This window comes from Quercus suber, unplaced genomic scaffold (genome assembly GCF_002906115.3).
Source record: "Quercus suber isolate HL8 unplaced genomic scaffold, Cork oak 2.0 scaffold_51, whole genome shotgun sequence".
In the NCBI taxonomy this organism is placed as follows: Eukaryota; Viridiplantae; Streptophyta; class Magnoliopsida; order Fagales; family Fagaceae; genus Quercus; species Quercus suber.
In genome coordinates, this window is record NW_027069516.1 from 1,423,664 (window position 1) to 1,451,523 (window position 27,860).

General features: G+C 35.9%; 2 protein-coding genes across 2 annotated transcripts; one reads left to right on the forward strand and one right to left on the reverse strand.

Annotated features, from left to right (window-relative positions):
• The first annotated feature begins 13,042 nt into the window (after positions 1-13,042).
• LOC112020326 (uncharacterized) lies at positions 13,043-14,130 on the forward strand. The gene is made up of 2 exons (XM_065771936.1): positions 13,043-13,356; positions 13,573-14,130. Exons 1-2 carry the CDS (start codon positions 13,260-13,262, stop codon positions 13,692-13,694), a joined length of 219 nt encoding a protein of 72 aa, XP_065628008.1. The 5' UTR covers positions 13,043-13,259; the 3' UTR covers positions 13,695-14,130.
• Positions 14,131-15,070: 940 nt separating this feature from the next.
• Positions 15,071-20,650, reverse strand: LOC112020229 (chromatin structure-remodeling complex protein BSH). The gene is made up of 10 exons (XM_024052804.2): positions 20,435-20,650; positions 20,253-20,341; positions 19,766-19,860; positions 19,535-19,606; positions 19,381-19,428; positions 19,144-19,227; positions 18,851-18,889; positions 17,032-17,114; positions 16,668-16,730; positions 15,071-15,632 (listed from the first exon to the last, which is right to left on the reverse strand). The coding sequence occupies exons 1-10, from the start codon at positions 20,482-20,484 to the stop codon at positions 15,533-15,535; spliced, it is 723 nt and encodes a 240-aa protein (XP_023908572.2). The 5' UTR covers positions 20,485-20,650; the 3' UTR covers positions 15,071-15,532.
• Between the last annotated feature and the right edge of the window lie 7,210 nt (positions 20,651-27,860).

The following is a 27,860-nucleotide window of genomic DNA, read 5'->3' on the forward strand; positions in this document are numbered from 1 at the left end:
ATTTGTTCGAAATTCCTTTTAAAGCATAAAAGTGTAAATGGTGTCGTAACATAATAACTTTTAATAAATTATCCATTTTATGGTTCAAATTAAATTTTACAAATTTGACAGATAGTGTACCATATTGTTAATAATATAATTTACTTAGTAAACTACCATCAAATTCTCTTTTACAAATTTGACCGTGTTCAAATAATCATGATTCTCCTTATAAAAAAGAACAAATAATATTATTAAGTTATTCTACTCTTAGCCAGTTGGCTTATGAATACTTTTAATATTAGGTGATTAAAATAAATATTGATGAAAAACACATCATTAAATTCAATGGTTAATGAAAGAATTTTTTTTTATTAGAAAAAGGCACAAAATTACCAAGCAAGAATTCTTCCCAGTACAAGAGTTGAGAGTTTGGGTGATCACATCCCACACCGGGTCATGAGGAACACCTTGTGCAAAATTACCAAGCAAGAATTCCCCAAACACAATATCACATAGCTCATCAACACAATCATCATCTCACGTTTTCAAATCCCCAGCCATCTTACACCAATCCAAGACCATGTGAGCAACACTTTATAACAACAAAATCAAAGGTTATGTGTGTAATGCCAATGTAGGTGACAGGTATATGAGATCCTATTTGAGTATGTGTAAATCGGGGGGGGGGGTGGTGTTGGAAAATAGAAAAAAGGAACAAAAGAATGCATAATAACTTGTGATTCTCAATGTATTAATGCAATATGAAGATGGATGGACAAAACTTAGGTTCAATTCCTTAAGTGCAACACATTGTGTGTGTTTTGGCATTGGCTTAAAAAGCCAGCTTTTTTTACTATTCAAAGCCAGCTTTTTTAATTAAATTTAGACATCTGACTGTATTGATCAATGCACAGCACAAACAACATTTTCTTTCCTGAGGAGAATTAAATTCAATACAGTTATGTGTTTGAATATAATTCGGGAAATCTAATGTATAGCACTTAAGCTATTGTACCTAAGTGAAAGGGCAGCTGTCTTGGTTGACATGATTGTTACTGGGAGAGATATTAAACAAGATTTCTCAAATATTATGCTGCTCTGGCTTTCTGATTTCACCTTCTTTAGATTTTTGACATTTTTTTTTAAATGAATGTGATTTGCATCTGAGAGGTCATGAATTTGCAGAAGCTGACTACGATGCATGAACCATTGACGTTGGAGAAAAGGTCTGCTGACTATGGTGCATGAAGCATTGACGTTGGAGAAAAGGTCTGCTTACTCCCACATTTACTGCAAGTGTTCAGTTTCAAGAACCTTTGAGCAATTCCAAGGGCTAAAATAACACTTGAGTCTCTTACTATTTTCTTGTATTCCACCAGATATGTAATTCCAAGAAGCCTCAAGCAAAGGAGTTTTTGCGATATGATATGTTTGCAGAGCACTCTGTGTTGGACTCCTCTCAGAAAATGCTGTGAAGTTAAGAGTTTGTAAAGAAGCAAAGAACTGAATAATCATGCCAAGCATTCTTAACGTAGGGTTCCAAGTATCCTCCACGCAATAAAGAGATTCATGGTTAATTGCATGATGGAATGGTTGAAGCTGTCATTATCTGCTGAAGCATCCTGCATCATTTTTCTTCTTTTCTTAAAGAAAAAAAAATCAAAATTAATTTATCAAGATGTTCCTTGGATCATTGGATTACTCACACACACACACACACACACACACACAATAAGAAGCAATAATGATGGAGGATGTTTGGTCTCTGCATAATTTTGTTTTGGGGTGTTTTGATCCTTTTAGTAGGCTCCAAGCCTTTTGTTGACGCTAGTTCGCAGGACTTAAGAGTTCCATTTTGGATGTACTCAGTTCTTAAGATTTGCTATATAATAAAAACTTTTGTGTTTATAAAAGAAAAAAAAAAAAAAAATTTAACAATATCGAGTATCAAGTCTCTAGCACAAGAAAATTTTGTACATATGAATTTGGTCAGGATATTCAATGAAGCCAAGTATTTTGTTGAAGTTTCACTAAGGGGCCGCAACACCATGAAGGCCTAGGTCAAGCTAGACCCTGAACAAACGCACAAGACCAAGGCTTCAGCCTAGGCGAGTCTAGCCCAAGACCATGGCTACAGGGCAATCTCATGACGTCCTTGTGCAGTATATCCCGCACATTAATAGGTGAGACTCTTGTAAAGAGGGAGCATGTGACATAAGGGGGCCAAACACTTAGAAAGGTAGAACCATGCTTATATCTTCGTTTGAAATGCCAAAGGCTTGGTGACTGAGTATCCTCACCTCAAAAGGAACACTGGGGAAGTCTACTTATACTATTATGTCAACATTAATTTCCCTAACTAACTATGTCAATATTAATTTAACGTCACTCCTTTTGTATTAAATGTAACAAAACATGTTATTACTTTATAGTATTGAAAGTCATATTCTATGAATATATTCTCTCAAAAGGAACATTAGAGAAGTTTACTTATACTGTTATGTCAATGTTAATTTCTCTAACTAACTATGTCAATGTTAATTTAATGTCACTTCTTTTGTATTAAATGTAACAAGACATGTTATTACTTTATAATATTGAAAGTCGTATTCTATGAATATATTCTCTTAACCAACCTGATGGGATGATGTGTTGTTAAGATGTCCCTGCTTTATAGATAACTGGTTATCAACTCCATCCACAAAAACTTTATAAAGACTCTCAAACCAATATAGAAGGTATGTGTTACAAATAATCATAATTACAAAGCAACCTGATAGCGCTTTATCAGTATACCCCACACATTGATAGGTAAGACACTTGTAAAGAGGAAGCATGTGGCATAATTAGGCTAAACACTGAAAAAGCTAGGACCATGGATAGATTTTGGTTTGAAATGCCTAGAGCTCAATGATGGAGCATCCTCGTCTCAAAAGGAACCTTGGGGAGGGTCACTTATCCTATCATGTGAACAATAATTTCCTTTACTAATCTTAAATCTTTTTACACTAAATGTAACATGACATATCGTTACTAATCTTCAATCATCTCAACCATCTTGAGGGGATGGTATGTTGTTAGGATCTCTCACACTCTATGGGAAATTGGACACCAACTCCACCCCTCCCAAACCATCACAAAAGTTATGCATTATAGATCAATGTTACTCTGCAATTTTTCTCTCAAAAGTTGCAAGAAATTCTTGTACCGACGTAAATTGCATCTTGCCAACCCCACTGGTTGACCCAAAGGCCAGGAAATAGATGTTTAAAGTTGTTATCTAGTAAATCCCCTCTCAACATATCACATCATTCAGTCGGCCACCTTGTTGTGGTTCCTATTATCAAATTCAACACATCACTAAAGAAAAGGAAAAATTGTCAAAATGTCCACAATTCTTAACCTTGAAATTGATATTCATCTGACCAAAAGGAAAATGAAAACCTTGGAAGTAGCATGGAACCGACTGCACGTGTTTCTCCTTTAAAGCAATGGCATTCTTTTTTTTTTTTTTTTTTTTTTTAAATCTTGATGGTATAATAATTACTTAAGATTTTGAAGTAGAAGTGAAATCCAGACAAGAAAGAGTCAATAACAGGGAATGGTGGATAGTGATTGCCTGAGCAGAATGCCAAACTCTAACATATATAAAACATTGAGTTAGTGGGGCCACGGCCTTTTGTTGATGCTACTTCGCAGGACTTTGAGATCCACTTTGGATGTACTCAGTTCTTAAGTTTTGCCATCTAATAAAAACTTATGTGTTTATATATATATATATGATGATAGAAATTAAAAAAAGAAAAATGTTAACAATATGTCAATATCGAGTATCAAGCTCTAGCACTAGCACAAGAAAATTTTGTACATACAAATTTGGTCGGGATATTCAATGAGGCCAACGTAAATTGTTGAAGTTTCACCGAGGGGCAAAACCATGAAGGCCTAGGTCAAGCTAGATCCATCGCATCAAAAAAAATTAAAAAAGGTCAAGCTAGATCCTGAACAAACCCACGAACCCACAAGGCCAGGGTCGGCCTAGGCAAGCCCAAGACCATGGCTACAAGGCAACCTCATGACGCCCCAAATAGGTGAGATCCTTGTAAAGAGGGCATGTGACATATGGGCCAAATACTTAGAAATGTAGGACCATGCTCAGATTCTGGTTTGAAATGCCTAAAGCCTGGTGACTGTATCCTCACCTCAAAATGAACATTGGGGAAGTTCAGTTATACTATCATGTCAACATTAATTTTTCTAACTGACTATCCTCATTTTGCATTAAATGTAACGAGATATGTTATTATTTTATAGTATCAGAGGACGCACTTTAAAAATATATTCTCTTAACCAACTTATGGCTTGTTTGGAAGTTTAGAGAGGGAGGAGAGTAGAGGGGAGTAGAGGGAATGGGAGTAGTGGGGAGGGGAGTAGAGGAGAATGATTCACCTCCACCTTATTTGGATGTTTTTAAAATTAGTAAGGGGGAAGGGAGTAATTAGCCCTTCCCCTTGTGTAATTTTGTTAATATAATAAGGGTAAATTAGGTAATTTACTTGGTCAATAGTTTATGTATTCTACTCCCCCTCCAAATCTCTCCAATTTGTTTTTTTTTTTTTTTTTTTTTTTTTAAATCTTGATGGTATAATAATTACTTAAGATTTTGAAGTAGAAGTGAAATCCAGACAAGAAAGAGTCAATAACAGGGAATGGTGGATAGTGATTGCCTGAGCAGAATGCCAAACTCTAACATATATAAAACATTGAGTTAGTGGGGCCACGGCCTTTTGTTGATGCTACTTCGCAGGACTTTGAGATCCACTTTGGATGTACTCAGTTCTTAAGTTTTGCCATCTAATAAAAACTTATGTGTTTATATATATATATATGATGATAGAAATTAAAAAAAGAAAAATGTTAACAATATGTCAATATCGAGTATCAAGCTCTAGCACTAGCACAAGAAAATTTTGTACATACAAATTTGGTCGGGATATTCAATGAGGCCAACGTAAATTGTTGAAGTTTCACCGAGGGGCAAAACCATGAAGGCCTAGGTCAAGCTAGATCCATCGCATCAAAAAAAATTAAAAAAGGTCAAGCTAGATCCTGAACAAACCCACGAACCCACAAGGCCAGGGTCGGCCTAGGCAAGCCCAAGACCATGGCTACAAGGCAACCTCATGACGCCCCAAATAGGTGAGATCCTTGTAAAGAGGGCATGTGACATATGGGCCAAATACTTAGAAATGTAGGACCATGCTCAGATTCTGGTTTGAAATGCCTAAAGCCTGGTGACTGTATCCTCACCTCAAAATGAACATTGGGGAAGTTCAGTTATACTATCATGTCAACATTAATTTTTCTAACTGACTATCCTCATTTTGCATTAAATGTAACGAGATATGTTATTATTTTATAGTATCAGAGGACGCACTTTAAAAATATATTCTCTTAACCAACTTATGGCTTGTTTGGAAGTTTAGAGAGGGAGGAGAGTAGAGGGGAGTAGAGGGAATGGGAGTAGTGGGGAGGGGAGTAGAGGAGAATGATTCACCTCCACCTTATTTGGATGTTTTTAAAATTAGTAAGGGGGAAGGGAGTAATTAGCCCTTCCCCTTGTGTAATTTTGTTAATATAATAAGGGTAAATTAGGTAATTTACTTGGTCAATAGTTTATGTATTCTACTCCCCCTCCAAATCTCTCCAATTTGAGGGAATTAAAATTGGGGGGCTAGAGGGAGTCCAAACCCCTCCAAACTCCTCCAAACCCCTTCCCCTCATTCTTTAAAAAACTTCCAAATAAGGTAATTGCATTACTCTCCCTCCCTCTACTCTACTCCCCCTCCTTTTTTAAACATCCAAACATGCCATTAAGGAGATGGTGTATTATCAGGATCTTTCCACTTTATAAAGAACTAGTTATCAACTCCGCCCACAAAAATTTTATAAATACTATCTCAAACCAACACTAATGGTATGCATTACAAATAATGGTTACTTTTTCAATGTGTATACACACAATAAAAAGCGGTAATAGCGAAGGATGTTAACAATATCAAGTGTCAAGTCTCTAGCACAAGAAAATTTGTACATATCAATTTGGTCAGGATATTTAATGAGGCCAAGTAAATTTTTGAAGCTTCAATGAAGGGGCAAAACCTTGAAGGCGTAGGCGAAGCTATCCCTTGAACAAACCTGCAAGGCCATGGTTCAACCTAGGTGAGTCTAGCCCAAGACCATGGTTACAAGGCAACCTGATGACTCCCTATCTAGTAATTAATATACACCACACACTGAAAGGTGAGGCCCTTGTGAAGAGGGAGCACGTAGCATAAGGGGGGTAAACACTCAAATTTAAATTTAAATTTATGAAACATGTCGTTACTTTATAGTATTAGATACCGTATTTTAGAAATATGTACTCTCAATCAACTTGAGGAGATGATGTGTTGTCATGATCTCTCTCACTTTATAATAGAGAATTGGCCACCAACTCCACCCACAAAAACTTTATTATTACTCTCCCAAATCATCGCAAAAGGTATGCATTACAAATCAATGTTACTTTGCAATTTTTTTTCTCAATAGTTGCAAGTTATTGAGTTATTCTTGTACCGACGTAAATTGCTTATGGCCAACCCCACAGCTGCTTGACCCCAAAGGCTAGGAAATTGATTGTTCCTATGTTTCAAGTTGCTATCTAGTAAATCTCCTCTCATCATATCACATTGTTCAGTAGGCCACCTTGGTAGTGTAGTCCGTATTCTCAGATGTCTACAATTCTTGACCTTGAACTTAATATTCATGTAAAAAAAAAACAGGAAAAATGAAACCTTGCATGTAGAGTGGAAGGACCGACATCAAGTCACGTGTTTCTCCTTTAATGCAATGGCATTTTATTTTATTTTTTTTAATTATCTTGATGGTATAATGATAATTACTATAAGATTTAGAAGGAGAAAGTGAAATCCAGAAAAGGAAGAGCCAATAAACAGAGAGAATGGTGGACAATGATCGCCTGAGAAGAATGCCAAACTCCGCATATAAAAAACATTGAGTTAGTGGGGCCACAGTTACCCTTGCTTTATGGGACAAGAAGCACATTGTGAATGGTATAGGCAGTGGGAACCCCTAGTAAGTAAAGTTCACTTAATTACTACTGTTTATTTAGGAAGCTGCTGTGCTTCACTTTTCTTTTCCTTTTTTTGCCTTGGCGGGCTATAGGCCTGGGGCTGGGGCCGTAGTCATCCGTATTTCCTTTGGACTTTTGCTATTTGTAGATCTGAAAAATCTGAATTCTCCAATGAGTTTGGTCCTTTGGGGTCCTCCTTCACCCATCTCTGTCATCAGAACCTTTTACTCTCTAACTATTTGCCACATGTCACTTTGATTGGGTGTGTACGAATATTGTGGCAGCCTTAGCACACAAAAAAACAAGTTTGAATATGATAGAATTTTTGTTTTTTTTTTTTTAATGTCGATAAAGGAAATTAAAGATCAGAGTTTACTTTAGTAATAATCTTGTCTCCCATATCGAATATATACAAATTATTAAAATATTATAACATTCAAATTTAATTTCATGAGGCATCACAATTCACAAATTTTTTTTTCTTGCTCCACTTTTGAATGAGTTATGGGAATGGGATAATTTAGTTTTGATACTTTATTTTTATGTTAATATGGAAATTTAATGGGATATTGTAGATATTTTGATTTACAAGTTAATGTAGCTACTCCCTCAAAAAAAAAAATTTAATGTAGCTATTTTATGAAACAAAAAATAACTTTAACCTAAATGTTGTCTCATGTAAATTACTTATTTATTTGTTCACACTTCACGGTCCCCATCTCTTGAATTTTTTTTGGAAGGACACGTCTTTTGAAATGAATAGTAAAGGAAAAAGAAGACAAATACAAACTGACCGACCATCCTTGAATATGTCCAAATATGCTTTTCTCAATTTATCATCTTTCTTTGTTTGAAATAAAACATTCATTTTTTTTTTTTTGGGTATATATCTTATGTATCGATAATAGTGATAATTTTCTACTGGACAATCTGGTCTAAACATGTGGGATGGAATAAACAAATTTACAAGTGAATGAACAGAATAAAAGAATAATTTAAACACCTGGGTGGCAAAAAAAAATAAACCTTTAAACAAGTAGGAACAAAGGGGGATGCACTGTTTGTTTCTATGGATAAAATTTTTCGTCCTACGAGGTGCTCAGACATTGCTGATAGAAAAATATACTAGCTTTAAATTGGTATGTCGTCATCACTCATTACATTTGAGATGCTGCATATACTATTATTTTATTATTGGGTATATGAGTCTAATGAAAGTTATACCTTGACCTTGATATCCATTCCTTTTAGTGTTAGCAAAGTGGCCGTCCAACATGTCTCTAAAATATATAGCAATTTGCATTTTAATCCTTTCAAATTTAAAATATTTAACTTTTTTTTTTTTGGTTAAAAGGAAACTTCATTAAACTAAGAAGCCAAAATGGCTAAGTTGGTGGCTGAAAGCCTACAATAATTAACCTCATTGACATCCGAGCACACCAAGGATGAAATAACAAAAGAGGGGGATACATCAAAAACAACAAAATCTTCTTGCATATTACAACCTTTCCTTGCAAGTGATCTGTTGGCTTTCCAATAAACATGCTTCACTCTGGCAAGAGAAATTCTGTTGAGGAATGACCTGCAATCAACCAAAAGAAATATATATAATGCGTTAGGGCTAATTTTGGAGTTAGTCAAATTCACAAATATTCAATTTTGTTGTTGAGAATCTTGTAACTTAATTTATTAACTTTTTTTTTTTTTGGTATTTTTAACATAGATATCCAAGTTTTAAACTCGCTTTCTTCCAATTTCAAAATTATTATTAAAAAAAAAAATCAATTTTGTTCTTTTAAAATTTTGAAAAATATCTCTCACAAATATTTAAAAGGTAATAATGAAATTATTATTTAATTTCCCATCAAGTTTTTGCGTACTTTGACTAATGGCATTTTATAGCGTTGAATAGAAAGGTAATTGGGGATTTAAAAAGTTGGTTTGGGGTTTGACTGTTTTGTTTTGAGTCATATGGATGTGCGTCGGTGGCACGGAAAGGTTAACTGTGGGTCTGTGGAGGTGGGTTTTTGACAAAGGAGGGCGGCTCGAGGTGGGTCGTTGGAGAAAGAAGTTAGACCAGAGGAAAAAGGTTGAAAAGGAGGAAGGGAAAGAAGAATAAATATGGAAAAAGAAAAAAAAAAAGAGAAACAATGTTTAATCAATGCCACATTAGTTAAAGAGGTCACATAATTTTTAGGATGTCCTTGTCAGCCATTCACTGTGTTGTAAAAATTTATTTATTGCTATTATTATGTTAAAATGCAAAATTAGATCTTCTAAATTTCATTACTTTTCATTTAAGTCCTTTAAGTGTGTTTTTGTTCATTTCAACATTTTAAGTTTCAAAACTCCTTGATTAAGTCATTTGTTAACTTGCCACTCATTGACGCTGTTAAGTCCTCCAAAACAACATTGTTTTGGTCTTATTTTAATATTTGATATTTAATTTATTATTTATTTCTTAATTATTAAAAAAACCCATAAATTAAAAGAACCAAATGATCTCATCCCTCCCTCATCTGAAGAACTAGAAATAGAAACCACCACCCACCAAAATCCCTAACCTAACTTAATAACTGAAAGACTAAGAGGGAGAAATAATGAGAAAGAGAGACCTAGGAGGTGTACTTGGCAGCTCGACTGAAAAGTGGTGTGACTGAAAGAGTAAGTTCTGCATTTTGGCCTTAAAATTATTATAGATATGGTAGAATTTTAACCTATGAGTACAATTTATGATAATTATTCTTTATCATCAGATCAAGACACTAATTGTTTTATGGTGTTGGCAAATTTTGAATTATAAATCTCTTATTCAAAAACAAAAGACTTTACCCATTGACCTAATTAAAATCAAAATGAAATTTTATAGATTTAAGGAATTAAATATAAGTAAAGTTTATATATATATATATATATATTGATAATCTATTTTTTGAATGATCATATATAGGGTAAATTACAGTAACCTCCCCCGAGGTTTAGGGAAATACCAAACACATCCAAAAGTTGTTAAAAATGACTAATTTCCTCCTTAAAAACAGACGGCGTGTAATGCCGTTTGAGCACTATATATCAAACCAAATTTCCTTCTCTCTCTTCTTCACGAATCACTCCAAAAATATAACTCTCTCTCAAGCTTAAAGCTCAAATTTCAGACTCGGGATCAACAACTCCTCCACTAGAATGGTTTCAAAGGCAGTTTACCCATAAATCTCACGCCATACATCTCTGTTAAAAGCTTTGTGGTTGGGTCGTGAATCATGATAAGTTGTAGATGGCGATTGCTCAATCACAATGAGTGGGGACGATGGTTGCAAGGTCAATCTAATGGAGCTACCGTTGTGGGTATGGGTATTTTTTGTTTTAATTTTTTGATTTGGGTTTTGTTTGGGTTTGAGGTGTGAATCATGTGATGTTTGATGGTTGGAATGGTTTGGGTTTGAGGAAGATGGGTGGGTAGTGATGGGTGGTGCCGTGGTGGATAGTGGTTGCTAGGTCATACGATGTTCAACGATGGGGTCTTTTTTTTCTTTTTTTAATTTGGGTTTTGTTTGGGTTTGAGTCGTGAATCATGTGATGTTTGATGGTGGGAACGGTTTGGATTTGAAAATGATGGGTGGGTAGTGATGGGTGGTGCCGTGGTGGATGGCGGTTGCTAGGTCACACGATGCTTGCCGATGGGTTTGGGTTTTGTTTTGAATTTTTTTTTTTTTTTTGTGTGGATATGTTTGACGTGTGATGTAAACAGAACTTTTTGAGGTGAGATGTTGGATGGTTGATTGGTTGAGTTGATCTATGTTTAATTTCCTTGTGTGATTCTGGATCTAATTGGGTCGATCTTGGCTTGATGTAGTAAGGATTTTTGTTTTTGGTATGTCATGTAAATTTTTATTTCTCCAAATGAGAATGTATGGTTTTGATTTCAAAAATGGATACTAGTTTAGTGATTTTTTTTTTCTTGTAATATTTCTCAAAATACATGGTTTGTGTATATCTTTTCTTTTGGATTGGTTTGAGCTTCAGAGAGAAGCATTTATGTTATGGTGCAAAGAAGAAAGTGAACAAATAGAGAACATGAAAAAAAAATTGTTTGGAGAGAGTGGACAAACAGCAGTACACGCCGTTTGTGTTTAAATAGCAAATTAGTCATTTTAAAAAACTTTTGGATTTGCTTGGCAATTTCCCAAACCTCAAGGAAGATTACTGGAATTTACCCTCATATATACATATATATTGATAATTGGATACGGAAGATTTGAAGTTTTGATCCCTTTCGTTAAAAATATTATGACATATCAGTTGATAAGATTAACTATGACATATCAATCGATAAGATTAACTGAGATATATAATTGACCTTTCTTTTTCTTTTTGTTTTTGTTTTTTGTTTTTGTTTTGTTTTTTTTCAAAACAACGTAGTTTGCAATGAAGATAATGTGCAGATTAAGAAACCTGTAAATGAAGTGTTGCATCGAGACGCTAACAATAGAAAAATAATACTCCGTAATAGGAAGAATACTTATGATATACTATAATACGATAAAACAATATTTTACAATTCCTTCGATGTAAGTTAATGTGATTGTCAACTCGTCATTATACTTAACGGCACAATCATAGTTCATTTATGAATCTGGGGGTTGATGCATGCAGGAGATAAATCTATTTGAATAACATTATATATAATTCTTCAATTATTTATGAATCTCAATTATTTTATTTTTTCCAAAAAGCAAAAACAAAAGCACTCAAATGGCTCAAATCAAATTAACTTGGTATGTTTGGGTGGAACTGGAGCGGTAGAAGAATAGAAGTACATGTAGACCCCACTTAGTCAGTCTTTTGTGTTCCCACTAAAACATGTGGGATTCACATGCTCTGAGTGTGAGATATGAAAAACTAAAGCCTGCCCAAGGTAAATTTCATTACAAGGTCCACAATTTGCAGCTGATATTTTTGTCCCCAAATTAGTGGAGGAAAATAATTTGAACACTGTGGAAGTACATACTGATATTTTTGTATCAAGTTTTTTTTTTTTTTTTTTTTTTTTTGGTATCAAGTTTTAGATATTTTGGTATCAAGTTATTTGTTTTTATTTGTGTGTAATAAGACCATAATGCAAGAGTCTAATTCATTACATTAATGATGATGAAATGACATGATAGTTGACATTGCAAAAGGTCAAGCAAACCTAATAGCTGAATAAGATTACTCTAGCTAAATCTACATGTGCCAAATTTGATGTAATTTTGAAAATTGGAAAGAAAAGTTGCTAGTGAAACATGCACAAGCTAGATTTCAAGGTGCTTTTTTGAGATGGGTAATTTTTAGGATTTTGTTAGAAGTAAAAGTCGCGTTTTATTAAATTTAACATGTGATTAATATGTCATAATTGTATGCTATGTGATTTAGTTACGAAATAATACTATTGAACCACGAATTACAATGCATGTGATTATTATAAAATGTTGTTAGAAGTAAAAGTCACGTGTTTTATTAAATTTAATATGTGATTAATACGATACAATTGTATTTTTATTGAACCACGAATCACAATGCCGTTGGAAGTCCACGATGTGAATTGGTTTGATTATATTCTAACTCAAAAGGAAACCTTAGCTGAAAATTAAGATTGAAAACACAGCAAAGAAAATCTCAAATTAGATGGAAAAATAGACAAAAAGGGTGAGAGTGAACTCATATTACTATATCCCAACGAGAAAGAGAAATAAAGGGAGTTGTGGTGTAAATGTAAAGGCAAAAAATTTTGAAAAATTGTATGGCAGAGAAGAGGTGGTATCTCCAAAATAAAGAGAAGGTAAAGGACTTCACGTGTAAGAGTTTCTGTCTTGGCTCGTGCGCCATGTGCTTGCGTACAGTAGGCGACCTTTTATTTATGATGAGATAAGAAATTAGAAAAAGTAGTGATGTTCCTCTAATCTAAAGCTCATCTCACGGATCTTGCCTCTCTCTCTCTCTTTCTCTCTCTCTCCACTATCTTTTATGTTCTTCTCCATATATAAATATATAAAGCAGCCCCCTTTGCTAGCTGAGGCCTAGAGAATTTACTCGTTAAGACTTTTGAGACTGCAAGATAGTAAGATACACACACACTTTCCCTCTTACCTTACACAAAATCAAAATGACTTCTTGGAAAAAAACCATCGCAACCCCATTCAAAAAAGCTTGTACTTTCTTCAACCAGCAGCCCAGCAGAGACCCAAAGAAGAACCAGCCAGGTACATTTTCTATATGTTCATAAGTCAAAATCAAGCCCACAATATTATTTCACAACCGTTGATACAACATGCCTTTGCTGTGATTGGTGTCGAAGTGATGTTGCTCTAATCACAATACGCGATTATCAACTGTTGTGAAAAGAAGGGGGAAAATGTTGTGTTTCTAGAATTAAGAGTACATTTCATCTAATGTTTATTTATTTGGGATGATTGCAGGGCAAGAGAATCGTGTGATGGATTTGCAAGGTGAAGTGATGGCATGTGCTTATGAAGATGTGCAGGTGATGTGGTCTATTCTGGACAAGTCCAAGTCCTCATCCTGCAATATTACTTCTTGATATATGTATTTTACAGCCCAACAACAACAAATAAAAACAAAAAAACAAAAAAAAGTTAAGCCCCCGGCCACCAACACAGCTTCAGCAGTCAGCAACTAGGATATGTTGAATGATGCGCTATATAGCCTAGGAGTTATGTTTTTAGTCATACTAGCACTTTATTTATTCGGATCTGGTATGCAATTGCATCATTTTGTAGATAATGATATTCTGGGCTGACATCAATCTCGTTTAAAAAATGGTAGCAAGATGAAGGAGATGCTGTTGTGATGATGAGGCATTTTAGTACAATGCCCATTTGAAGCTGGTGGCACTTTTTAGTTTTTCCTTTTTCTTTTTCTTTTTTTGGATCAAGAGGTCGTTTCTTTTAGGGAATCCCCGTGACAAATGAATGTCATGGTGAGATTATTAATGGAATTTCAGATTTTTATTTTTATCTTCTTTTCTTATTTACAGTATTTATTAGCTTGTTATTTTCCTGATCACTTGTTGATTTTTTAGGACGACTTTTTTATGTTTTCACTAGAGTGGAAGATTTTTATTGAATGTAGGTCGGAATGTCCCCACGCTCTTCGGCTCTTGTATTGTATGTTAAAATTTAGATAAGTTTGGACAAAAGCTGTAAGTGGAAATATATTAGAAACAAAGCTCTATTATATTTATATTTATGGGCTAGACAGGCTGGGTGGGGGTTACTACGACCTTGTTCTGTCCAAAGCTCTCTAATAAGACGAAGCCTATCCACGAGTCCGTTAGCCAGTAACATGTGGACATTTCATTGAGCATATGAGAAATGGTGCAAGACTTGTGTAATCTCATATTGTTAGGAATTTAACCCAATTTCTAGATCTGTGAGATGCAAATTTGTGAGAGGAAGTTACATTTAATGGTCCTATAAGATAAATTTGGATACTATAACCACAAAAAATTATACAAACTGAAATATTCAAAAAATGCAAAACGAGAACAAGTACAATTATGATTGGATTGAGATCCCTAAACTCGTTCCCACAGGCACAAATCCGACCTTGAATTTTACATTTACATAATCTATTCCCCATTCCTAAAATTCAGATACAAATACTCTTTGAGAGTAATAGTTTCTTCTTGCACATGAATGATAAACTACACTACAAATTTAATTAATGTGACCTATTATTATGTGATCAGAGCAAGTATTATTCTCAAAACAGTGAGTGATAGCCCTTAATCTCAATCCCGCAGAACCCATAGTTTTGGATCAGATAGGGTTGGAACCCATAAAAGACTGGACATTGCCGAACTCTCGGGCTGGCTATGGATGTACATTGACTTAGATAAAATGAACCTGTCATCATTAGCTGCATGTCCAACCTAGAAATGAGAATCCAGTTCCCTGTTTTTGGGCAAAAAGGAAACAAATATCATACAACAATATGCATCCTGTAGATACATCAATAATTCCTGATACTGATAGGTCTTTACAATAGCATGTACCATGGGCTCAATTTTATACACATTTGCTAGCTGAGCTTAAATGGGCTGAGTACGACTTAATATTAGTAGATACGGACTAATATAATCCTCTAGTTGCAAATTACAATGAACTAAAACCATCAAACGAATGGATTAAATGGAACTGATAGAAACCTGCAAATCTACTGGAAACTTACCACTACAAAATTTAATCCCCGAGTTCCACTAAGTTTACGAAGTCTTTCTACAGAAAGTTGAGGGAAGACTAAAACAGCAAAAGATGCACCACATTCACTATGAAAACCTAGCATTTACAAAATAATTTTGCCTCTATTTTGTCACCGAATATTCCTATCTTCTCTTGCTTAAAGTCTACATTTATGTCACCGAATATTCCTATCTTCTCTTGATTCAAGGGCATCCACTTCCTCATTAGATAGATGATCAACGATGGGGTCATATACATCCCAGTCCTTTCTTTTCCTGAAGCATTTTGAAGCAACGGGTCAATCACTTTTAAGTGTGTTAAAAAAGAAAACAAACAAAGACTGAATAAAAACATAACATCAAGAGGAGTCCACTGAAACAATGTTGGATGAGAAAAATATTCATATACTCATAAATAAAAATATTATAAGAAAGATGATGATTGAACACACACGCGCACACACACACACACACATATATATAATGAGAGGATTGAATTAAGATTTCCTACACAAACCACCCTCAAAAACAAACCAAGCTGTAATACAACAAAGTTTTAATCCCAAAATTTTGGGTCAACTATGGATCCTCAACAACTATTTTAGGCAAAAAGATGCTGGAATAATAAAGCTCATTCAGGCATTTTCAACTTGGGAGGATAGTGTTGGGCAGACATGATATGCCTAGTGAGTCAGTGACTAATAAGAAAGAATTTGGTTTGCACTTGAAGCAAATGATGAGGTAGAACAACATGAGTCATGAGAGATATTCACTGCAGGATAACTTGCAGAAGGCTCAAGTTTCAGCACTCAACACCTAAACCATTGGAAAGCTCATTCAGGCATTTTAACTTGAGAGGATGGTATTGGGAAGACATGAAAAAATTGAATAGTGACATCTATTCTATGTAGCTGACATGGACACAACGGGACATGACATTTCTTGAAAAACTAGGACATGACACAGCAGGGATATGGAAATTGATTAATATTTTTAAAGCATATTTTATATGTTTTTAGGCATAAATTTATGTTTACTCAGTCAAGTCCCTGGATGCTTCCAAAATGAGGAGCTGGCCAGATACCACTGGGCCATGAAGGCAGTATAAAAGTTGAATACACAGATTACATATACATCCTATGTCCAGAGGACCCTCCACCAAGGGGAGGAGGTGACATTTGAGATAAAACTCATTGGCTAAATGTTGAATGCACTATAGTATTCAGAGTCCAACATAACAATATGCTCAGTAAATTTTTTGGTTTTAGCAACAACAAAAAAAGCAAATTCAGTAGAAATGAATATACATACCGGACCACGCTAGATCTGTAACCAAATAGCTTCACCAGGTCCAATGCAGAACCACTTGATTTACTGTGGGAAGTTCAATAAAAAATGTTTATTAGAAAAAGAAATAGCAGTAAATAGGGAGTGTAGACATAATAAAAAGGCTGTACTCAAAGCACAAAACTCCCACTTTTTGTGGGGTTTGGGAGAGGTGATTGGTAAGCAACCTTACACCCTTTTTAATGAGTTTTAGTCCCAAGGAGAGAGGGAATGTTAGATTTAGACTAGTGAACTTCACTTTATGAGGCATGGTGCCCAGATGATGTGCTACCCCTTGAGTATCATAATGGTCATTCCATCTTTTTTAACAAAGGCTGTAGACACAAACCTTGATGTAGCATGTTCAGTCCCCCGGCGACCCTTTTTGCTTATTCTGCTTTCTCTTGCTGAAGCTACACTTTGAGTTGCAATCTACAATATCAAATACAATATCAGCATAGTAATTGCACCATTCGTGACATGTCACCAACACCCTATGATGCAAATGAAGCCGTAAAAGAAGGGGGGGGGGGGTNGCATATTTTATATGTTTTTAGGCATAAATTTATGTTTACTTTAGGTTTCAAAAACAAGTAATAACCATTAAAAGTTTGAAAAATATATAAAATTAATTTAAAAACAAAAGACGCACTAATAATTCAACTTCAAAAATAAATAAATAATGCATGTAAATAATCTGCACAATAGCATTATATCAATTAATTAAAAATATAAATAAACAAATAAGCTCACATAATAACCTAAGTCTAACTGATTCAACTCATTAAATTTATTAATATCCAATAATAATAATAACATCAAAAAGTCACTGGTAGAAATCATGAGCAGTATAGACTAGAGTAGTCCAGTCATACTAAACTACAGAGAATTTCTCTAATCATCAAAAAAAAAAAAAAATGCGAGACAAGTGTGAGCCAGTGAGAGAGAATATAAAAGCACTAAATGAGGATCAGTCACCATTGTTGGTCTCTGAAGAGGGGGGATGGGCTGTCATTGCATCACTGGTCATTGATCTAAGGCTGGCATGTCGCAATGAGAGAGAGAGAGAGAGAGAGAGAGAGAGAGGGCTGAAAATGGAGGAAAAAAAAACAAGGGTTTAACATCAATCAACTGTGGAAATTGTCCTGGTACTAAATGAGGATCACAGTCACCGTGTCGGTCTCTGAAGTGGGGATGGGCTGTCATTGCATCACTGCTCGTCGATCTAAGGCTGGCGCATGTTGCAATGCACGAGAGAGAGAGAGAGAACAAGGGCTGAAAATGGAGGGAAAAAAAGGGTTTTACATCTATCAACTGTGGAAACTGTCCTGTTACAAGACCTTTTCTCTTTTTTTTCTTCTTCATTTTTTTTTTCAGAGAAGTGTCGCAATTGTGTCCCTGTCTTGTCCCCATTAATTTTTATTTTATTTTTTACCAAACACTCAAGGGACACACCTGCAGCTGAGTCATAGGCATGTCTGCGTTGGAGGGTCCTCTGGACATAGGATATGCGTCAGACACGGACATGCCACCCAAATTGCCGTGTCCATGCTTTCTAACATTAATTTCTAAAATGTTAGGAATGAAAGAATGAAATTGGATTCTGCTCAAATTAAATTGATGAGGTAGCAACAGTTAGAGATCTGATACCGGATAACTTTACAGGAGGCTAAAGCTTCAGCACTCAAACTCTGAAACCACTGGATAGAAAGACTGCCACTTGGAACAACATGAGTCTTTAAGAAGCTTAGATGCCTGGCTTCAAAGTGGTTTTAAGGGTTAAAAAGAGATTAGACCAAAATCATGTGATAGTGGGAAAGTAGTTAACATGGAAATGCTAGAGTCAGTTCAAGATGCAGAGAGGAGAGCCTATTTTTCTCTTTTATGAGTTCTCTTTTGTTCTTCAGGTCAGTGAACGGCTCCATGGGACAGAGCTGGAAAGCATGGAGAGGCTGCTAGAAAAGAGTGTACATTTCTAATCTTAAATGTTAAGAAGATGTGGCTTAAATTGAAAGTACCTTAGCAAAGAGCCAAGGGGAGAGTTTAGAAACTGAACCAAGATACCTAATTCATGATATATACAGCATAAGATGCAAAGTGAAGTCAAAAAGAAGAGAGAGAGAGAGAGAGAGAGAGAGAGAGAGAGCAAACAAGTAATAAATCTTTACCTCATAAAGCTGTTCTCTGATTGCAAAGGCAATTGCAGGCTGCAAAACCAGATTTCAGGTGTTAGAATTTTCTTAGGAACTTAAAATGAGGAAGAGAGCAATGCCTACAAGCATGCAAAAATACAAAAACAATTGAATTTCTTTTATTTCTTCTATTAGCGGTAAAGATGGAAAAATCAAAATATTTTGTCTTCGGCACCTAGCAAATTCTATTCTAGATGGTAGTTAAGAACACACAACAAGAACATATATAGAGAAAACAAATTAATGCTACAGTTGTCAGCTTTACTTACTCCAACTTCAGGGTCTTCAATGCCCAGATCTTTGCAGAAGGTTCTAGCAAACTCTTCAGGATCACTCTCAAAGTTGTTCATGTCCTGAAATATAAAAAATTTCAAAAGCACTCAAACCTGGAATCCTTGAGTACGTGGATATTGCATAAAAGATAAAAAGAATGGATATCCATCAGCACTAAACATAAAGTTGAGTGTTTCTAGTTATATGATGCAATGACTATTCTTTAACCTCACCCACAAAAACTGGTCCTTTATAAGAGTATGATTAACTCGAAGATCAAGCTGGGAAGAAAGCACCAAGAATTCTGTATTAATAACCAAATAGGCAAGAGAGCTGAAAAAATGAGGAAAGGCAGGAAGTACACAGGAGATGTTAAGTAAGATATACCTTAATTGGAACTATCTTCTCCCCAGAGTACATATCCTGTCCTTCATATGATCGAAACTCTGCTAGCTGCGTCTGATAAGCAAAGGCCAATAGTTAATATGCATGATATAGCAGGAGGAACTTTAACTTCTGGTGAAAGTAATTAAGGCACTAGAATGTATACAAATCATTCTAAGTAAGAAACAAAGGCCACCCTAACAAGTGAATGTACAAGAATGTGAATTCATTTACTTGAATGGATGAAGCAATCTGTGTTATGAATGCTGGAGGGAGCTTCAAATCTTTGACTGTCCTTTTCGCAAAAACCACAACCTCTGAATCGGGGTCTATATATATAACATTCACAAAACATGTAATCATACTATTGAAAAAATATAAAACAATACTCAAATTAAAATCTCTCAGAACAATAGCTACAAACTACATACATAAGCATATACACATAACAAATATGACATATTTAACTCTACAAGTGTGAAGTCCCAGTGAAATTGATCTCTTTTAGCAATTGCCCACATAATTTTATTATATGTGCTTACTTTTTCTTTTTCTTTTTTTTAAATGACAAGTGAAGAAAATTAAGTGTTGGGTATAATTCAGGGATGCAAAAGCAGAAGTGATGGTTAACATTAAAAACACACACACACATATATATAAATATAAGCAAAAAGAAAAAATACCAGTGGTAAAGAAAAGGAATGGAAATTGTGAAAAATACCAGAAGGGTTCCAAGTAAAAGCATCTTTGAATCTCTGGCCGTCAATTTCAATGTCCAATCGAATCGGTACCAAATTCGCCGAAGTTGGCCTGCCTCATAAAAATTCCAAATAAATATAGTATATTTTATAAAAAAAAGAAAGAAACCCAAAAGAGAAGAAGAAGAAAGAAGAGATGGCATACATCCTGAACTTGACGGGGGCTTTAGAGAAAGACAACGCCGGTGCTTTCATTTGAATTTTCCGACAAACTAACAAAAATCAGCAGTTATCAACTCAAACACTGTTTTAAGAGTTCAAGTGTTCACTTTACTGTTTACTCTTCTCTCCCCACTTCACTACTTATTGTTTATCTTCTTGTACACTTTGGGTTTCTTCTTCGATTCGATAAAATTACTGCCAATTAAATGTCAGTTTTACCCCCTCTCCGCCCCCACTTTTATTTTTGCTTCTTTCTTGGGCCCCTATCATACCCAATAGCTAACTACATGCCAATAAGTCAGCCCAAATATCACGGCCCATATTAATGCAATGCTGATTTGATTGCTGAATCAATCTGCAGCCTCCTCATCGTCAGCTTACAAGTTACAAGGCCCTTTCTATTCTTATTAGGAAAAATGCTAAAATCAATTTTTTTTTTCTTTTTCTTTTTTTTTTAATTTTACATACTATGTAAACTACTATACGGTGAGTAATTATTGGGAAGTAAAAGCATTAGCATCAGGTGTGCCAAATGCCAAAATTTTGACATTTGGCACACCAAACACCAATATCATTGCTTTATGAGGTGTTTTAAATCTCAAAATTTTTTGAAACATGATACAATACCATTCTAATCATAAAACGGCACTGTAGCAAAATCTCAAAAATGTTTAATACTTTTATATTCAATGTGGGCATGGCTAGCTGTGGAAAAATATTTTTATTTTCTTTTTTTAATCGCTCTTCTCTCTCCTCTCTGGTTTCCATCTCTCCTGTTGCTCCCTATTTCTTTCTCACTCTTATTTTTTATCTCTCACTCTCTTCCTCTCTCGTCCTCACTCTACTCTGTCAACTTCAAGCCGCTGTCATGTTGCCGATCTCGCCTGGAGCCACCACCCGTCGATCTTGCCTGGAGTTGCCAATCTCTCCTCTTTCCACACCTCGCCGATCTCTCTCTCTCTCTCTCTTGGTGGTTGTGGTAGTGTTTCTAATGGTGGTTGGTTGTTTTGATTGTTGATGGTTGGCTAATTTTGGTTGATGGTGGTGGGTATGAGATTTGGGATGGGTTTGAGTTTTGGGATAGGCTTAGATGTGTTGTTTTTGTGGCTATGGATGGATCTCACCAGCGCCAGCGCTGATATTGGTTGTGGTGGTTAATGTTGTGGTTTTTTTTTTTTTTTTTTTTTGGGTGTAGGGCTGATATTGGTTGTAGTGTTTGTTTAAGTTGTTGTTGTGGTTGTTTTTTTTTTTTTTGGTAGCAGTGGCTGATATTGGTGGTCAGTGGTTGATTTTGTGGGGTGGTTGGTGGTTGTGGGTTGTGGCAGTTGAACTGTGGGTATGGGTGGTGGAGGATTTTGTGTGTGTGTGTGTGTATATATATATATATATATGAAATGGGTTCAAGTTACACTTAGAGTTACACATTTTCTAAACCATTGGATTTAAGTAGATCCTACGGTAATAAAAAAAAAACACTCATTAATGCTGATATTCTGATAAGGATCTCATTTATTATCTTTTATAATATTCCATACCTATCTCTAATCCTAAAAATAGGTATATTTTTCTCTCTACTCTCTCTTTCTCATCCACTACACGTTGTCCTCTCCTCCATTGCTCTTCCACCTCCATTTTCATAAGGTTCAACCTCCATTTGGCCAATCAGTAATCAATTCAAGGGGAATTCCATGCTCTTTAACATTTCGGTAGTTTCACTTTAAATGGATGATCAAATTTTAAGTCAACGATCAGTTAAAGTCAATCAAATTTAGGGTTTGATCATAAATGAATGAAATTCATGAGTTAGATACTTGATCAAGGCAAATGGATGCATTCCATTTGAGGCAACAATTGTAATCATAAATTACAACTTCAATCTAAATGCTCCTTAAGGATCATCATAAAGTTGGAAACATCTTCAGAAGTAAAATTTCTATGCATTGTAGGAAGAAGATATGAAATTTTAAACCCATAAATACAAAATATTCAGTTTGGGAAATCATTTAATTTACCCGAGAGTGTGGGGTGTATAATACAACAATATGAAATATGTTCATAAATTCATTCTATAAAATAAGATCCATGCTTACCTTCTTTTTTTTTTTTTCTTTTTTTTAATAATATCTATTATTCACTCAATTCTTATAAAATTTACATTTATTTGTGTTCAAAGTTCAAACAATGCTTTGAGATTATAAGGTCCAATAATATTGGGAGTTCCACTCCACATTTGCTTTGAGAATTGCTCATTAGCCTTTTTGGTGGAATGACCACCGTCAATAAACACATATTCACTAACATTTTCACATTATTCATACTTATTAGATAACCTCACATAGTTTTTGATTCATCAAATTTTATGTGGTTGTGGAGGTGGAACCTTATGAAAATTGAGGTGGAAGAGCAATGAAGGAGAGAGAAATGTGTAATGGATGAGAAAGAGAAAGCAGAGAGAAAAATATCCCTATTTTTAGGATTAGAGATAGGTATGGAATGTTATATATAAGGATAATAAATGAGATCCTTATCAAAATATCAGCATTAATAAGTGCATTTTTTTGACCATTTGATCTATTTAAATCCAATGGTTTAGAAAAGGTGTAACTTGAACCTCTCTCTCTCTCTCTCTCTCTCTCTCTCTCTCTCTCTCTCTATATATATATATATATATATTTGTAAAAGTTCTTTTAGATTATTTTAATGTGTTGGATATTTTATTTTAATGTGCTGAAAGAAAAAATAGAATATCTGATGTATGGGGTATTGTAAAGTGGTGTGTTAAAATAGAAAAAGTAGGATTTTATGTGTGAAAATGACATTTGAGATAGAAGAGTTGATGAGACTGCTCTAAAAAAAGTGATGTCAGTTTTGGGCCCAAATAAGAACCAGTAAGCATTTACCACATCAATAGTTTGTAAAAATATTGTAAAAAAATTTGTGTACATAGTGTAAGGGCATGGTTTGGTTCCTAAGCCCAAAAGATAAAAGGATTAAGGCCCAAAGAGTCCAACATAATGAATTTGTAGAGAGTGGGCTGGAAACTAGACTTCAATAAATTGGACAACAATCATAATAGGTTAAAGATGACAAAGAAACAAAGATAAACAAATTTCGTGCACAGAAAATCTTCCTCGGCAACGTCCGAGGAGAGTAGTTCTTGTATAAATTTCTCTTGGACTTGGTTATAATTATAGTTTTTATTGCTACAATGTTTTCTCTACAGATTTTCCAATGCCCCCTCTTGTAATGGGATCTTTCTTCTTTATATTGCCCTCTTTTACTTCATCTCAACCCTTCATGTGTAGATCAAGTTGCTAATTTTAATCCTTGTCCCATCAGCACATTCCTGAAGTTTTTGGGGGTAGCTATAAGGCTGAATATTACTATTCAAGTATCACCCCCACATTAATGCGGCTAGGGAGTTAGTTGCAAATCATATAAGGCAATAGTAGCAGCTTTCCCTTAGATATTTCTCAGCTTCCTTTTGTCATGTTTCCTCCTAATTTTTATTCTTACCCGTAGAATTTTCCGGAGTGTTGCTCCGGGTGGCAAGTAAAACCTTCTAATCTCTACTCCACTTAGCCGAGGAGGCATTTCTCCACAAACACCTTCCCAAACCTTCATGACCAGGACTCCTCCAAAACCTACGTATTTGTATGTCTTCGCTAATGTATGATTGTCCTCAGACTGCTAATATCCTCGAACAAAGCCCACGGCCCAATATGCATTCCTGGGCCTTTCATCCCTATAATAACCCCTCGAAATTCCCCTTTTTTGCTCCTCAGGGAAAAATGAGGATTTTGATATTTACAACAATTATTCTGCTCTGCCCTTACATCATTTATATTTGTGCAGGTGTCTTTTCAACTGCCCTAAAGCACGCTCCTGATGCTTTGGCATCTGGGACGCGCTTGCATATATTTTCTACAGCTCTATGTTCCCCACATTTTACGGTACGATGGAGATCCAACAATTGAAGATTTTATGAGGACTTCGGCAAGAGTTTTCCCGCTTGCTTTTCCCTCTCATATATATATATATATATATATTGCCTAAAGATCTTGACTGTTTCACTTTTTACACTCTCAAATCTCAAGAACTAGTCCGAGGAGCCCATCTTCCCTTCCGTAAGTTGTCTTTAGTATTTTTTGCTTCTCTTCTTTTTCTTTTTATTTAGATCCTTTTCTTCCTTGGCCCATCTAATTTCACCTTGCCTTCCTCATACCTTAGACTATATTTTAAATGGGTAGATTTGCTTACCTAGTAGACACCCCTGAGGGTATAAAGAGCTTTAAAGCTTGTTACCATACTCCTCCCGAGGTTTCCATTAGATACTGTCACCGAGGGGAATGGCATGCCCTAAGGCAGGAGGGAGAAGTGGTAATCCCCATGATTGCCTTTATAGAATGAGGGATGAGAATCTCTATGGGAAGGGTAGCTAGGGATTAACTTGCTCACAGACTCTCCCCTACCTAGTGTGCTCCTAACATGTTTAGGATTTTAGATAGTGTAGATGCTCTTAATGAGAGGATGAATGTAAACCTTACCCATCATGACATGAATTAGGTTTACAACTGCCACAAACTAACAGGGTAATGATACTACCTAAAAACTAGAGTTCCCGCGATTGGAGTCAGACTCATATCATGTCTCCCTAAGTCCAACAAGGGTATGGATAAAGATTATCTAATCATCTTAGGGAAGTGGCATGATGGCTTCACTGCCTAACATGAGAAGGGACACTAGGTAGGGTGTTTAGGCCTACTGTTTTGACAATATCTCTTTTCTTACTAACATTTTCTGCGTTTACCTTTCCTATCTGTACTTGTAATTTAATTCCCTTTTTACCTGTGCTGTTTTTCTAACAATGGTTTTGTTTTTGGTGAACTTGCAGATAAGTACTCTGCCATCCTTAATTTCAACCTTGCCAACGAGCCAGATTTGACAAGAATACTTAAGTCCAAGATCTTTGTCCACAAAGACAGAAAATTAAGACCAACCCACCTCATCCTCGGCTACGAACCCTTATCATCTAGCTTCCAAGCACCAAAGTATGTGATCAGAGCAAGAGATCCACGCTTGCACCAAATCAATTTCGTCATATTGAGTTTCCTTGTTACCGAACCTGTTCCAAAAGGCGTTCAACAAGTAGAACTGCCATTTCAACATGCTGTTGAGAAGGAAGCAACTCCTTCACAGCCAACAATTAAGGAGAAGGAACAAGTAGTTGAAGTTTCAAACTCCAAGGATGAGTTTAAGGTTTTCAATCAACCCCAATCCCCAGAGCCTTTAGCTGGTGACTTTAGCCACCTTCCTCTAGCCCAAGTAAGTGGCATCTAAGGAGCTGCAAGCATTCCTGGCATAATAATGCTACAGCACAAGGCTAAGATGAGTCTTTTGGAGCTTTTGGAGTCCCATACGGGGGTAATGCAATCGAGATAGCCATTCAGACCAAACCCCCCACTTCTCCACTTTCCCAAGCCTCTCAAGCTGACCTAGTCGACAAGAAGAGAAAAAGGGACCCCAAGGGCAAGGAGGTCATGGAGGAAGGGAGGGGTCTTCTCTCCAAAGAAGTTGAACCTCATAAGGGGGCTAAAGTGGACAGGACTGGCCAAACGAGGTCCTCTAGTGAAGTATCCTGGACAGGGGGCATGACGCTCCTCCAAGATCCAAGCTTGGAATCTTCCATTTGTGCTAAATGGATCTCCTCTCCCTTCAAATGCCCCAATAAGGGACTTCCAGCAAGGGAGAGCTGGATATGTGGCAGATGCTGTGGAACAAGCCTTGTTGCTCCCAAGAGACATGGCCAACTTAAGGGCCATGAAGAAACATGAGGTGTTTCTAAGTCTTAAGAGGGACCTTGCGCTGGTAAGTATTGTATAACTTTTTTCTTATTTACATTTACTTTTTAGTTTTATATATATATATATATATTCATGCTACGATATTGCTTTCTCTTATTACTATACTACTTCCTTTGAAGGCTATCTAGTCAGCACATATGGCCTAGGAGTTGGTGACCAAATCCCACTGGCAAATGAAAGAGGAAGAAGGGAGGCGGATTGCTCCTGTGGAGGCCTTTCCTTTGGCCGAAAAAAGGATCCAGGAGCTGAACAATCAACTGACCAAGGTTGACAGGGAGAGGAAGAGTGCCGAGGTCGCTTTACACGTGGCCGAAAAGAAGGCAGAGACTCAACGCAAGCAGCTTTGCTAGACAGAGAATCAGCAATTTGCAGCTAAAGAGCAGATAGGGACCTTGAAGAAGAAGTTGGCAAAGGCAGAGAAGGCTACAGAAAAAGTTGAGCAGGATGGCTACGATATTGGGGTGGCAGAGATTGAAGAAGCCCTTAGGGCTGAGGTCTCTAGGGTCTACCGAACTTACTGCCTCCAAGTGTGGAACAAGATCCTTAACCAAGCTGGAGTAGAGGCTTTTGCCCTTAGGAGAGTAGAGAATGTCCATTACCCTCCAGCCATTCATGCATCAAGCTCCAAGGCTGACATTGCTCCCCAAGATCCAAAGCCTGGCCAGGATTTACCTGCCTTAGCTCTATCCTCTTCCAACAGTCCTCCCAAAGCAGCAGAGCAAGCTGGGGTTGCTAAAAAAGAGAAAGACATAACTAAAGGGGTGGCCCTTAAAACTACCAAGCCCCTAGCTACACCCAAGTACCCTTCCAAGGACAAAAAGGTATCCTAAAGCCTAGAGATTGTCCTGGCAACCCTCCCTATACCTACCAAGGAAGAATCCAAGGGTAAAGGTCTAGCCTCCTCCACAACAGCTACAACTGCCAAACCTCCCAAGGCCACAACAAAAGACAACCCCTCATTGAAGATTAAGTAGTACTTAGTTGCATTTTGTAGTGGTTATTTATTTATTTTTTTAATTTTTTAACATGCAACTGTAGTTTGTGTTTCTGAAATTGTACTTACTTTATGTTCTTCAAGGCTTTCACTAATGACAAGTTCTAATTTCTTTCACGTGTTATTGTACTTATGCAAAGTTAAATATAATTTCTGTCTTACTCTGCATTTAATTGACATAGGTATGAGATGTTATTTCTTTCAATCCCTGATGTATTTTCACTCTGGACCTTAACAACTATTTACACAAGTGACAACATAACTACCACAAACTATGCAATCAACAACATAATAAGTTAAGTCTTCCGAGCCTACAACCTTCAATAAAGTGTACTCTTAACTTCAAAAATATAGCTTATACGTTTGAAACAAGTAGCTCACTTGACTATATGTGCCTTAGGCTTTCCTCCTTAATCTCAAACAACAATAAAACATCCACTTAGCAACAGATCTAGATAGTGGTAGGTGTTAATTTACCCATAGTATATGGTCCGTGGTACCAAACATGACTAAGGTTCTGTTTAACACCTAGGAAGATACTGAATAGTGTT